The sequence below is a fragment of the Nanorana parkeri genome, unplaced genomic scaffold (genome assembly GCF_000935625.1).
Source record: "Nanorana parkeri isolate BGI_ZX_2015 unplaced genomic scaffold, ASM93562v1 scaffold222, whole genome shotgun sequence".
Taxonomy (NCBI): Eukaryota; Metazoa; Chordata; class Amphibia; order Anura; family Dicroglossidae; genus Nanorana; species Nanorana parkeri.
The window spans coordinates 1446165-1459629 of record NW_017306490.1 but is presented as its reverse complement, the minus strand read 5'-3'; the positions used below and the strand labels follow the sequence as shown (position 1 = coordinate 1459629).

At 42.0% G+C, this 13465-nt stretch overlaps 1 protein-coding gene across 1 annotated transcript in view; it reads left to right on the top strand.

Moving 5' to 3' along the window:
- The first annotated feature begins 1686 nt into the window (after positions 1-1686).
- RASSF7 (Ras association domain family member 7) overlaps positions 1687-13465 on the top strand; it is a 14334-nt gene continuing 2555 nt past the window's right edge. The window contains exons 1-4 of the mRNA XM_018556040.1: positions 1687-1880; positions 3862-4757; positions 10361-10529; positions 11623-11718. Coding sequence (XP_018411542.1) covers positions 1778-1880; positions 3862-4757; positions 10361-10529; positions 11623-11718 — 1264 coding nt within the window. The 5' untranslated portion in view covers positions 1687-1777. The remainder of the gene's footprint in view (positions 1881-3861; positions 4758-10360; positions 10530-11622; positions 11719-13465) is intronic.

Here is a 13465-nt window from a genome sequence, read left to right as displayed (position 1 = left end):
ATTATGTTCTGTGTGTGTGGGGCAGGGAACGGGGGGATTATTATGTTATGTGTGGGGGGCAGGGAACAGGGGGTGTATTATTTTATATGTGGGGGGGGGGTAATATTGTTAAAGTTGTTAATATTTATTCCTGTAACTTTATTCTGCATAAAACATGTAACAGTCTCACTGACAAGATTATTTAAGGGGGTGTGTTTAGGGGCGGAGTTAAGGCTGCGGGAGGGTAGGGGTTAGGTGGGTCACTGGTGGCGAGTAACTCTTAAGGCCTGGCTAGTAGCTCAGGACTTGAAATTTTGACCCCTGTTCTATTCAATACCAAACATCATTATTGCTCAATAAAGTTGTCTAGGACAACGATGGGTCGATGGGATGGTGTTGGGGGCGGGGGGTGGACCAAACCAGATGACCACAGGTGGTGCAGAGATGTCAACCAGGGAGGACAGTTTATAGGGTAATAAGGAATAGACACACGTGCATCAAAACTGGATGCAACTAAATTGTTTAAAGGAGAACTATGGGGTCAGTGTTTTTCCCCATAGTTCTCCTTAGGGTAACGGGAGGACACAAACTAGGGTCCTCCCGTTACCCTAAGCTCAGTATACCACGAGCTACAGCTCGCGGTATACTGAGACGCGGCAGCCGGAGCGGATTCCCGACGTAGATGACGGGATCCGCCCAGCTGCGTGAGTGACAGCTGGCTCTGCCTATCTAGAGGCAGAGCCAGCTGTACCCGCCCCTCCCCCGTCTGTTCCGCCAGTCAGCGCTGGCAGATCGGAGAGGGGAATGCAGCCGGTATGTGTTAGCTCACCTCCCGATCTACTGAGCCGACCTGTGACAGTCTCATTGTCACAGGTCGGCTAGAACTATGAGGTGAGTGAAAAGCACTCACCTCATAGTTCTCCTTTTAAGGTAAAAAGACGCTCTAAAATGTTAAATTAAAGATGTGCACTTTAAAATAGATAAACAAACATCATATGTTGTGCTTTGAGCAAATCCAAAAATTAAAAACTGGTGCCAAAAACCAGTTGCAGGATGCAACAAAAATGGTACTGTGCAACATTCATACATACAGAATAAGAATAGATAATTGGCATTACACCCAGCATACAAAACGAGAGAACTACAGAGCAACATTTATACATAGAGAGTAAGAACAGATACTGGAAATTACACATTGCATACAGAATCTGGGAAGTGATACTGTGTCCAATTTACATACAAAGAAAGAAAAAACCCAAGAATGCTATCCAGTGTAACAAAAGAATTAGTATTATGCTATGTACAATATATGTAAATGTTGTCAACCTTTTAGAAACAGCAACCAAAAGGGTGAAATACACATCTGTGGCATTTTATATATATATATATATGAGCACAAGGTTAAAGAGGGCTCTCGTTGTGTTCTACAAGTAAAGGAATCTGCTATGCAGTCACCTTAATGTGCTTATATTTTGTGTACCCTGGTTGCTCACAGAACCTGGCTGGTGGGAAGGGCCGGCAGAGTGTTGTACATAGTTTCCTGAAAATATCACAGCACCCTGCCTCGGTACTCCTCAAGAGTCCCCAGCCTTGACTTGTGTAAATGGCAAATTATGAATTTCATTTGTACATGATTATTGCTCCATGCCCATTCTTTTGTGTTATAATTCTTGTTTTTATTAATATATTGTTTTTTGCTTCTAGGATCATACCTGGCGAACTGTGATGAGGAGAAACTAGGTGAGAGACTTCCACATCAAACAGCCGCCTTCCACACTGCCTGTGCCTTATCTAAAGCATGGAGTTAAAAGTCTGGGTGGATGGAGTACAGAGAGTCGTATGTGGGGTAACAGCGCAAACATCCTGTCAGGACGTGGTCATTGCACTGGCCCAGGCCATAGGTGAGTGCACTTGGTGTTATTGATGCCTAGAAGCTGTTATGTCCATGTGAATAAGTCCGTTCCATTTCTATCCACACACGGGGCAATTTGTCAAACAGTTGTAATCTGGTCAGATTTATTAGCAACCAGATTGCATAGTACGGACTTCTTTAACATTTTATAATATGACAGCCATCTGCAATGATACTAAACCAATGCATGCTTTAATATAAATTTTTGTTCTGTAAATTAGTACATAGTAAAAGTGTTAGAATGCACATTAGGGGGAATTTATCAAAGCAATTACAACAGTTTTAGCCTCCTTTTTAAATCCTTTTTTTTTTTATGTGCAAATCCGTCTTTTAGCATGTGCCCCTGTTTTCACCTGAGCTTGCACTACTTTTCCAACTGCACGTGTTTTGCCCCTGTTTTCACCTGAGCTTGCACTACTTTTTTAACTGCATGTTTTTTGCACCTGTTTTCATCTGCACTTGTTCTGGGGCTGTATGAAACTGGAGCATCACCTAGGAAAACAATCACAACTTAAGAATGACCATGACCACTTCAAGAAGCGACAGTGAAGCTTTTTGCCTAAAGTTACGAGTCTTCTTTCCTGGAGTCTATTAAACCTCATTTATCAACAACATTACACTAGCATCATAAATCTGGTGCAAATATATTCCGTGCAAGTTCAAACACTCGCACTTGCTATGATAAATTCCCCCCAATGTATGTCTAATGAATATTACATTTATTATCAAGGCTTAGACTGCATTGATAAATAAGGAGCAAATAACGTGGGAAATTTGTCACTTAAAGAGATAGGACAGAAAAGTGGAGCAACTCCCTAGATAAATTCCCCCCACTGTGTCTATTGCATCAACTACGGCAGTTTACATTTTCGGTCACTAGATGGCAGTGTTTATAAGTTCTGTTACATATCTGTAGCGATAACTCCCCGCTAAGGAGCCGCTGTTTGCCTGGTCCACATCTAGTCAGTCTAGGAGTTGATTTCCAGCTGCACCCATTAGCACTAACCTCCCATAAAGTGATGTCCACTTCAGTATTATGATGCTAATTGAACAGTTTATTGAACATATTCTGTGGGAGAGAGGGTATAGGGTCTAAGTGTCCAGGCCTCCTTAGCTCCAGACTCAATTGATCTCATATTTAGGGAGTACATATCCACATGAAAGAACACTGACCCCGCTCTGAAGTCCTCATAAATCCAAGGCACCTCAAAAGCCTGCATTGGTCCTGGTTTTTCCATCTCTCAGGCATTCTCCAGGTTGGAAGCCTCCAAGGGAACCTCTCTTCCATCAACTCAGTGAATGCCCACCCCCAGGCTTCGGCCTAGCCTGGGGGTGCAGGCTGAACAGGACCCAATCTTAATCCATGGCTGGTCCAGGCAAGCGAGAGCACATGGCAGCTCCCACCCATATATGTACACTCTGTCAGCAGGCACCACTGGCTGCTAGAAGCCCAGTGACTGGCTGCTGCCCTGTACACACATTACAGTGTCGCCCATTGGCTGTCCCACAATGTGACAGAGTCCCACTCCGCCCAGGGGGTACAGACAAGGTTAGACACCTGGGATTAACCATGTACTTACCACTACAAATCCAGCCAGGCTGTCTACAGCCCTGGCTATCACTAAATGCATGGTAGTCACATCACAAAAGGTGATGGGCGCTACATATCTATGGCAGATATACTCTGTTGTATTGAATAAGGTAGAAAATAAAGCTGTGGCTTCCTTCCTGTTGTCAAGCCATGTGCAGCATGCATATCAGACTGTCTGCTTGTGTTTCTCTGTGAGGCTGTGCAAGAAGTTCCAACACAAAGGAATAAAGATACAGTATAGCACATTTTAGCATAATATTCAATGAAAGTCTAATAATAAAAATTTAATAAAGAAAAAACTTTAATTAGACATTCTTCCTGAATTTCCTGAATTGTTATTACTACAAATTTATCTTGTATACTTCTTCTTTTGTTACAGGTCAGACAGGGCGTTATGTCCTAATCCAAACACTACGGGACAAGGAGAGACAGCTTCTGCCCCACGAGAGGCCTTTGGAATTCTTGTCCAAGAGTGGACAATATGCCAATGACGTCCATTTTATACTGAAGCGCACAGGGCCCAGCTTAACGGAACGTCCCTCCTCAGACAGTGGTCCCCTTCCTCCAGAGAGAACTTTTGTAAGGTCCAGCCTGCCTCTCAATCCTAAAGTTCACAGTACAGAGGTCACAAGGTCAAAGGAACCTAAAAAATCTTTGACTTTTAATTTGGGACCTATGAGCTCAAGTGATCTTTTGCTAAAACACAGGCAGAAGCAGCAAAATGGTACAGTTGCAAAAGACAGTTCTTCTAAGCAAACCACCAAGGATGACATATTTAAGCTGGTGTTACAACAGCAAGAACAACTGAAGGCCATGGAAATGCAGAACACCTCTTTAGGCAAGGACCTCCAGACATGGGAACGAGGCAGGGTTGGTGGGCCACATGAGGAGGATGAGGACGAAGTTGCTTTCTTGGAGAGACTCATTCGCCGAAATGAATCAGAGCTTGGAGAGGAAATGTTTTGGCTGGATGAGCTGGACAGAGAAAGAGCCGATGAGCAAAAAAGGCAAGAGAAAATGAGGAACTTAAGAACCACAATGGAAGATTACACAATGAAAATCAACGAGCTGAGTGAAAGGACTGAGGCTTTAGAGAAGGAAATACAGAGAGAGACCTCAAAGAGACTGTCTGGACAACCCAGTCAAGCTGACATTGCAGAAATGGTGACTAAAATGAGAAAAGAAATGGAGGCAAAGGCTGGACAGAGCCATCAAATGGAGACTAATTTGTCCAATGTGGAAAAGGCTTGCGAGGAAGCCAAAAGGATTCTGGAGGTAGGCTTACTCAACCGTAGAATTGGATTATGTATATAAGGCCAGTAATTGCTTTAATCCAAAACTACTGTTATAAGCTTTTATTTATTAGGCACTGGTGGACCCTTCAAGTCTTATGTCTCGTGTTGGGTAGGTGTATACAGTAAAACCCTTGGGAAGCGTTTCTAAATCTTAGGCCTGCTGATTGTACAGTAGCTTAATTCATACTCATAACTTTCATATTTGCAAAGGCTAAACAGGTTTTGGCCAAAGCCTGGAAATTGACTACCCAAAGTGTGTTGCTTGTCAAAAAGAAGATGTCTTGGTATGGTGAACCAACATATTGCTGCTATCCGGCATGACACTATGCGAAAGTTCCATAACATTTGGAACCCCTGAATAACCAATTATATGTCACTAGGGGTGGGACAAATGTTATGACCGACGTGCGCATTCATGCGAAAGAGGTGGTGTGGATACCCCAGGTTCACTTCCCTCCCTTCCCTCTTCTGTTGTTCTGGAACCTTCTCCCCTCTGTTTTCCCTTATTCCCTTCTCTGTACTTTGTTCTCTTTTTGGTTTTTCTTTTTTTTGCTCCCTTTTCATTGCTCCTTTTTGTTCGCTCACTGTTTAGTAATTTACCAATGATGGGCTTAGTATCTGTCTTTATGTGCAGGCCCCATTTTTATTGTTCTACATGCTTCAATAAATTCCTGAATTTGGAGGCTCTTGGATGGTCACTTTTCATGTTAGGGCCCGTTCTGTTTTGAATTGTATTGAACTGTTGTGTATGTTCTTGAAGCTCATGTCTTAGCTTTGGATTTTGGCTTTCACAATTTCCAATAAAAACGATTGAGACTAATAAAAACAAACCTGTAGGGAAAGCCATTATTAAATATACATACCTTTCCCCTGGCATCTAGGCGAAATGACGCCATGCTCCTTCCGGTGCGATTCCAAGGAATGCTAAGTAGCCCAGATATCATAAGACACTCCTGCGCTGTGATATTGCTTCATCTTGTGAGATCTGGCCTACTCAGCATTCTCTTGGAGCTTGACATCGCCTCCTGCGGTATGGAATCTGGGGGAAAGGTAATTATATATTAAGGTTTTTTTTTTTTGTTTTTTTTTAAATCTTTGAATGCAGTATTTTGGCATGGGGGGAGGGCAAAGTAGATAAGCGGCTCTTGCTTGTAGCTCAAGGTCCACTTTCTTTAGGACAATCAAGGCCATGTGCAAAGCAAGATTAAATTGGCAGAAAATCAATATTGAGTTGAACTTTCAGTACATTATACACTTCTGTCCCCAAAACAGTTTAATACTCAAACTAAGTCAGCAATATTCTTCACAGACATTTCTGCTGTATCGTGTATACAAAAAGCAAGTGAAACAGTGATGCCAAGAACTAAAACAAAATCCTTTGGCTGAGCCTAACAGGATGTCCCACAATTCACTCCGGCGTGAATAAAATTAGTAGAAGGCTTGGAGTTTTCATCTGCCCGCCAAGTCCTGGTATTCAAATACATCTCCCCAATATCTCAATATGCCTCTGTCTTTTTTCTTTCCCAGCCATCTCTTATTCTGTCATTGTAGACACTGAAGGGGTGTGAAGACAGGCTTTATAGAGCATTTTCACCATCATTAAAAACTCTGTCCAGCTCCTGCTCTGCAATTAGTGCAGATTCACCTGGGAGAATGTTTTATAAGCCTTAATGCACTGCATGACCTTTGAACTATGGGTGGCAGGCTTTGAAGGACCAATAAGGAGGATTGTGAATACGCCAGCTGCCTTACTATAAACAGGGGGGGGGGAGACACAGCATGGCCATAGTGTCAGTGAACTGGAAGCTGCTGTAGGTAAAGAATAGGGAACATTGACAAACTGCATAGGGATAGATTGGGCTCAGTGAGGGCACGGTACTTTCATTCTGATTGCTCTCTCTTTAGACAGTCAACCCTTTTGCATTTTTTACATTATTCTTTATTGTTCTTTAATTGTATTATTGTTCTTTAACTGTATTGTGGTTTTAATGGTTAGCGCTTACTTTTACCTGCTGTCTTGTCCATAGCAAACTTTTTTTTTTTTTTGCCTCAAGGCATCCCTGGGCTTTTGTTTTGGTGGCGATATTTTGAGGTTTTCAAACCCTCATCTACAACCTTCCTTGTAATCTCTGATGTTCATGCAATAAAGTGTTACTCAAGTACACAACTTTTTTTTTTTTTTTTGTAACAGGTTAACCCTTTCAAAGTCAATCCAAGTGACAGAATTAAACATTTACATTGTTTTTAATACGTAGAACCTTTTCCTTGATGTGATCTTTCTAGTTAAGATGGCAGATGGAGATAATGAGTCACAAATGATGTCCATTTCATGTAAAAAATCATTTTACAGATGAATAATCTGCAATATAAATTGTGCTGAGTTTATTATAGTGGTGGCACACTATTGTATATTTGTACATTCACACAATGAGGTGATTCATGATCTTCATACATTCAGTAGTGCCATCTAGTGGAATATTTATGTATTGCAGGAGATATATAATTAGGTACTTTATGATAATGCCCTCTGTCGCTATGTTGCATGCATACTATACTGTCTTTTCTTCTTGGCTTGACCATTTTTCTGCCAGATTTGATTGACTTTTGTACAGTGGTATTTGATAAAGGGCTTTTTATGCCTACAATGGACTGTTACTTCATAGTAAATGTGATGATGATTATTTGCAATATTGTAAAACAGTGAGAGCTGAGAATAACAGTCACATAGCTGAAAATAACAATAATTATAGTAAGTAACAAAGGCATTATGGTCCTGTAAATTTAGTCTAACATTTTGCATGGATTTGAACAATGGTTCTACTTATTTGGATTTTATTTGAATCGCAGTTTCTAATTTTAGGATTGCATGTGTGTGTGGATGTCATTTTTTATAATTTAATACTGTGGGTCTATTATGTTTGCCATTATTAATAATAATTAAAAGGGACTGATGTCTAATGCATTTTTTTAATGTTTCGTTAGAGGATACAACCATAATAAAACAAGACTTTGAAATTGTGGCAATATAAGACATTCAGCGATCTATTTGCATTGTCAATCACTATACCAGGTGTGGGCAACACTACAAATCCCATGCCTCCGCCTCTGGAAGTCATACCTGTAACTGTCAGTTACACAAACAATTAGCGAGCTTTTAGTGCCCGCCTCCAGTAAGCATCACACCTAATAATAAAATCACAGAATCCAACCTGTGTAATCTTATGCAGCCACAGAACACACACAGCACCTCACAGGGCCATTCGAAAGGCAGTAGAAGTTTACTTTCTGATGACTGTGCTGTATTGTTGTCTTTATCTCTGTTCTTACATGGCCAATCACATTCAAACATCCTCCGCAGATTTGAATCTGATTGGACACCATGAGAAACATCTTAGTAGTGATTTTGTTAGTTTGAGCTTTCTGTAAATTACATACAGTAAGCAGGGCATTCCGACATAACAGACAGGTGTGTTCTAAGAGGGAGGGGGGGACCAGTGCATTTCAGCTATACATGTACTTGGTGCTAAGAGGGTAGGCTGGGCTTTTTTCAAGGCTTAAAGAAGAACTCCAGGGAAAATTATTCTTAATCCTTGCAGTGGGGCTACCCCCGCATTACAAGGGTTAAACGAAAACTATGAGTTGAGTGATTTTCACTCATCCTCATAGTTCCAGCCGACGTGTGACAATGAAACTGTCACATGTCGGCTCAATAGATCGGGAAGTGAGCAAACGCATACCGTCACTCGCTCACTTCTCGATCATCTCGCTGCAGAGAGCAGTGACTGTAAGTCACGGCTCCCTGCAGGGATTCCCGCCTTCTTGCTCCGTTCCTCCAGAGCTGACTGGAGCAATGGATGACGGAGGGGGCGGGTACAGCTGGCTCGGCCTTTTAGATAGGCAGAGCCAGCTGCCACTCACACAGCTGGGTGGATCTCGACAGCATTGTCAGGATCCGTCCAGGCTGCGGCGGTCTCAGTATACCGAGAGCTGTAGCTCGCGATATACTGAGCTTTGGATCACGGGCGGACGCTAGTGGTAGACCCACTTCAAGGGTTAGGAATAATTCTGCTTTAATTCCCTATTTTATCTGGAGTGTACCATATCTAAAGGCAACAAAAAAAAATCTGTTTTGGAAAACATAAAGCAGGATTTTCAGGAAGGCTTAAAATCCTGGACGTTTGAGTGGGATCCTTTGTGTGGTAATAGAGAGAGTCATTGTCTCCAACAGTCTTTGTACATTGGGTACATTTCCTTTCACTTCCCGTCACAAAGACATAACAGGAAGTTAGATAGAACCTTCCAATGAGGGGAACTCCCCTCTTGGTTGTCCCTGAACAGGTGCCCCCATTGGAAGATTTTCCCTTTTACTTTTTGTTCTGGAGAAAACTTAGTTTGGATTTCCCCTCACTTTATGTTTTGGGGGAAATAGCCACCAGTACAAACAGAGGGGGGAATCTACACCAGGGGTGGGCAACTCTGGCCCGTCAGCTCTTGTGGAACTACAAGTCCCATGAACTATTGCAAGATTGACAGTTGCAGGCATGACTTTTTCACGGACATCAATAAAAATTTGACAGAGGCTCTAACCTTACCTTAACCTATTAAAAAGCAAAAACATTTTTCCACGAGAGATGTTTTAAAATCTCTACACAATGAAACAGGATTTCTCTTTTATATTGCGTCTCCTCAATCGCCCGTCTCCTGTTTTGAGCTACTTAGAAGGTGTAAAGTGAAAATGTCACTCCAGTACAGCCCAATGTTATTCTATGACATGTGGAGGTAGTATAAAGCTGAGCTCCAGGCATATATAAGACACAAAAATCTACATGGAGCTAATCATGAATACTCATCAATAAATGTATTTTGCAGTGTAAGCCCTGCATTTCTCTTGGCAATGGCCTCTTGCAATCCCTTATGCAGCAGAGCTCAGACTGTTAAACAGAGAGGCAGCACAAAGAGTTGTGCTGATAGGATGAAAGAGCAGAGTGACAAAGAAAGGAGTTCACCAGTCAGCTGCTTCTTAGTGCATTGTCCATTCAAAGGCTGTGGGAGGGAGAAGGCCTGTAAGTGTTGATATTTATCTACTACTATCAGGTAAAGGCTGTGCTGTGTGCCAGAGTTGTGTAAATCTCAGGACTGAATGAACAAAAATACAAAACCTTTGGCAGGTAAATCCACTCCCTTTATATAGTTCATCTGTGTATTTACCTGGAGTTTAGATTTAATTTCTACAGCCTAGCGTTGTCTATTAGTTACACTTCTGTGTACTTTTTTGTAGGCCCTGATGCAGCAATGTCTGGATCGGGTGTGAAGATAAGGACCTCTGACCTTTTTTCAGTGACTCAAACAGCATTAAAGGCCGTGGTTTAGTATACGAGTCAGTATATTAGAAATGTCTTAGGAGGTCAGCAATGGCAGCCCCCATACTGACAGGAGGCAGTAGATGGAAGGACACACTTGGTTGTACAATCCCATAGACTCTTCATGGCTTTCAATAGGACTGCATCGAATGCACAGTGACCGTGATGATCTTGATTATCATTTTGCACTTTAATGAGAATTTATTGAACATTTTCTTCACAGACCAAAAGCCAGGAACTGGAGGAGCTCAATAAGGACCTCAGACAGTGCAACCTTCAGCAATTCATTCAGCAGACGGGATCCACAATCACCAATGGACAGCTCCGACCAAGTGAAGAATCTCTAAATGAACAGAGCCTCTCACAGTGGGAAGAACAATTTGGAAGTATAGGTATGTATGCAGGATAACAGAAGGGGAACCAGAGATATATTGTCCCTGTAGAAACCTTGGTGCACAATTGTTCACTTTAAGGTCATTGCAAATGTCAAGGGAACACTCTTTGCACCTGGAGGAAAAGACGTTTATGCTCCACATATGTAGGTTAGACCTCCATTCTTCTTTACAATAAGAGCTGTGGTATAGACTTTTAAGTGACCCTTTCAGTACAGACCCGGGTCACTTTGTAAATAGGTGCCTGATATAAGCCCGTTTATTTATTTTTTGGCTCCTCTTCACTGCTCCCTAGAGGCTGCAGGTATTCAAAAGGTTGAATAGGATAAATTCCTTGGACAATGAGCAATTTCGTTCTCTCACCTCTGACACCAATGATCTTTATAGCTATCTGTAAGGGAGGATTCTTTCCAGTGACCATCACACATAGTACACAAATGGTAATTATTAGCAGGGGATCCCTGACACTGTAACGTTATTTCAAGGTTGGGGAAGACTGCAATAGACACTTGTGTGCTGAATGTCATGGCACACAAAAAATGTGATTGTACTAGATCATATGAGAGATTAAATACAGGTATCTACAAGCGGTCTGATTTTTCAGTGCACCAGATGAGATAACACTAGGGATGCAACGATACCGAGTATTTGGAAGAGTACTCGTACTCGCCCAAATGCCTTGATACTTATCCCCGATACCGGAACTTCTGCTCAGAGGGAGATTTCCTCTTACCGGCGGTGCTGTAAGGGAACATGGAGCAGCTTCCCAGCTAATCAGGAAGCCGAGCAGCGGGTAATGACCCCCTTACCGGCTTCCTGATTGTGCGGGAAGCCAGCTTCCCGGCCATACACAACATGGACCCAGCTTCCCGGCCAATCAAGAAGACAGTCAGGGGGTAATGACACGCTGTCCGGCTTCCTGATTGCCCAGGAAGCTGGCTCCACGACAGCGGAAGTATCAGTACTCGGTATCGGCGAGTACCGAAATATAAATATCGGTACTGGATACTGAAAAAACGGTATTGGTCCTTCCATAGGTAACACCATATAGACCCATGTGATATACTAAATATGACATTTGTTTTTTTAACAGGGCACTCTGAATCTCTGCCACGACTCACCACCAACCATCTGATGGGTCATCCTCGGAACTTACAGAACTCGCTGCTCTCTGGTCGGAACCCTGAGGGTGTGTATGTGTGACTCCTCGCTCTGCGCACTCTGCTTCTTGCTCTCCTGGTGGTGGGTGCTTTATGCATGTATAATCAGACTGCTTTCTTGTGTACAGACTCATGATGGTGTGCAGCATGCAGAAAGAACAGAACTGCCATGAGAGTGGCTCTTACCCATCATAATTTGGACTAAGTGTATAATCACCAATTGCTAAACACCTGTATTTTGTCCTTTTTGACATTGCTAGTTTCCAAGCTGTCATTTCGATCCAATGCTTGCAGTATTTTTTGAGGCTCTGACCTGGAACAAGTATGCATATCAAGAAGTTCTGACTTGATTTTTGACTTTCTAATCTCCCTGCTTGTTCTGGGACAGCAACTTCAAGTATCACAGCCAGGAAAAGCCAGACAGCTTGTATTGTTAAGAGAGCTCAGCTATGGTGGAGGTGGATTTAATTCTACACTAATCCACACTAATGAACAATGGAACATGCCGGGGACCGGTACATAATATAATGTGGGATTGTCTTTAAATGACACCTAATTGGATAAGTGGTATGGATGAATGTTCATCATCATGAGTCTATTGCAGATGTACTGAATTCTTTATTTGATTTACCATTGATTGAATATTGCATGAATACAACACTAGCAAATCAATTCAATACAAGCAAGTCATAGCTTTACTGCAGGGGAAATTACTTCCTTATTATTGCTTTAGACATTTGATAAAATTGACCTTCACCCAAAACTTAAAATAAAAACTCTACTAAGCACTGTTCTTTGTAAAATTGACCACACGACCGTCTCACCCACTGATACTCACATTTTATAGCTTTCTCCTACTGTTCTGCGGGAGCCATGAAGCTAATCCTTGTGTAAGCTTGTTGATGGACAGTGTTTGGGCCTGGCAATTGGCCACTTCGGTCTAAGCACTGCATCCTGGGATAAAGGGGGAAAAGGCACATGCTTTGGGGCATTTCACTGCATTCTCGCAGACAAATGTAACAGCAGGGAGCGTGTGAAAGTATCAGCAGGTAGGGGGTGCCTTATCAAGAGAACCTGTCACTTTGCCTTTAATTTGCAATATGACAGATTTGTTTTTTTTACTTCCTCCTTAGCTGCTGTGGCCATTGAGGCATCCCATTCTCACTTGTTAGAATGCAACAATGCAAAGAACATGGGCAGGAACAACTAGGTTCACAGGAACAGAGTCCAGGTTTATGGCAGGGGAATTTTACTGTTGGATAATTCATAACCTCTAAAAAAAATAAAAAAAAAATAAATTAAGCCCACCATATTCAAGCAACCAAGCTTTATGTATAACCAAGAAATCTTTTATGGGTGGACTGTACATTTACAGATCATTATTGGCACATGAATTCGTCATGCTGTATTTTCTGCACAGACATCCCTCCTTCCCATTTGTAAAAGTTGGAAGTATGTATCACAGCTGACTTCTTCAGAAATGATCTCTTTTCCCATGGCACAAGGCAAGCCTTCTGTGCTTTGTGTAGGGTGAGCCGTCAGCATGACTTGGTAAAGGGGCATTAATGAATAACTCGTAAAGTTGCTAATAGTCTGCTCTTCAATGCAGATATAGTAGGCATCCGTCCCCGTGTTCTAGGCACAACCTCAAGTATTGTCTATGAAAATTTTCATTTCTAGAAATGCCCCTGGTACATGGTCCTCCAAACTGCATCATGAGGGGGGGTTTTTTTCAACAGTCTCTAAAAATAAAAAAAAATAAAAAATATATATATA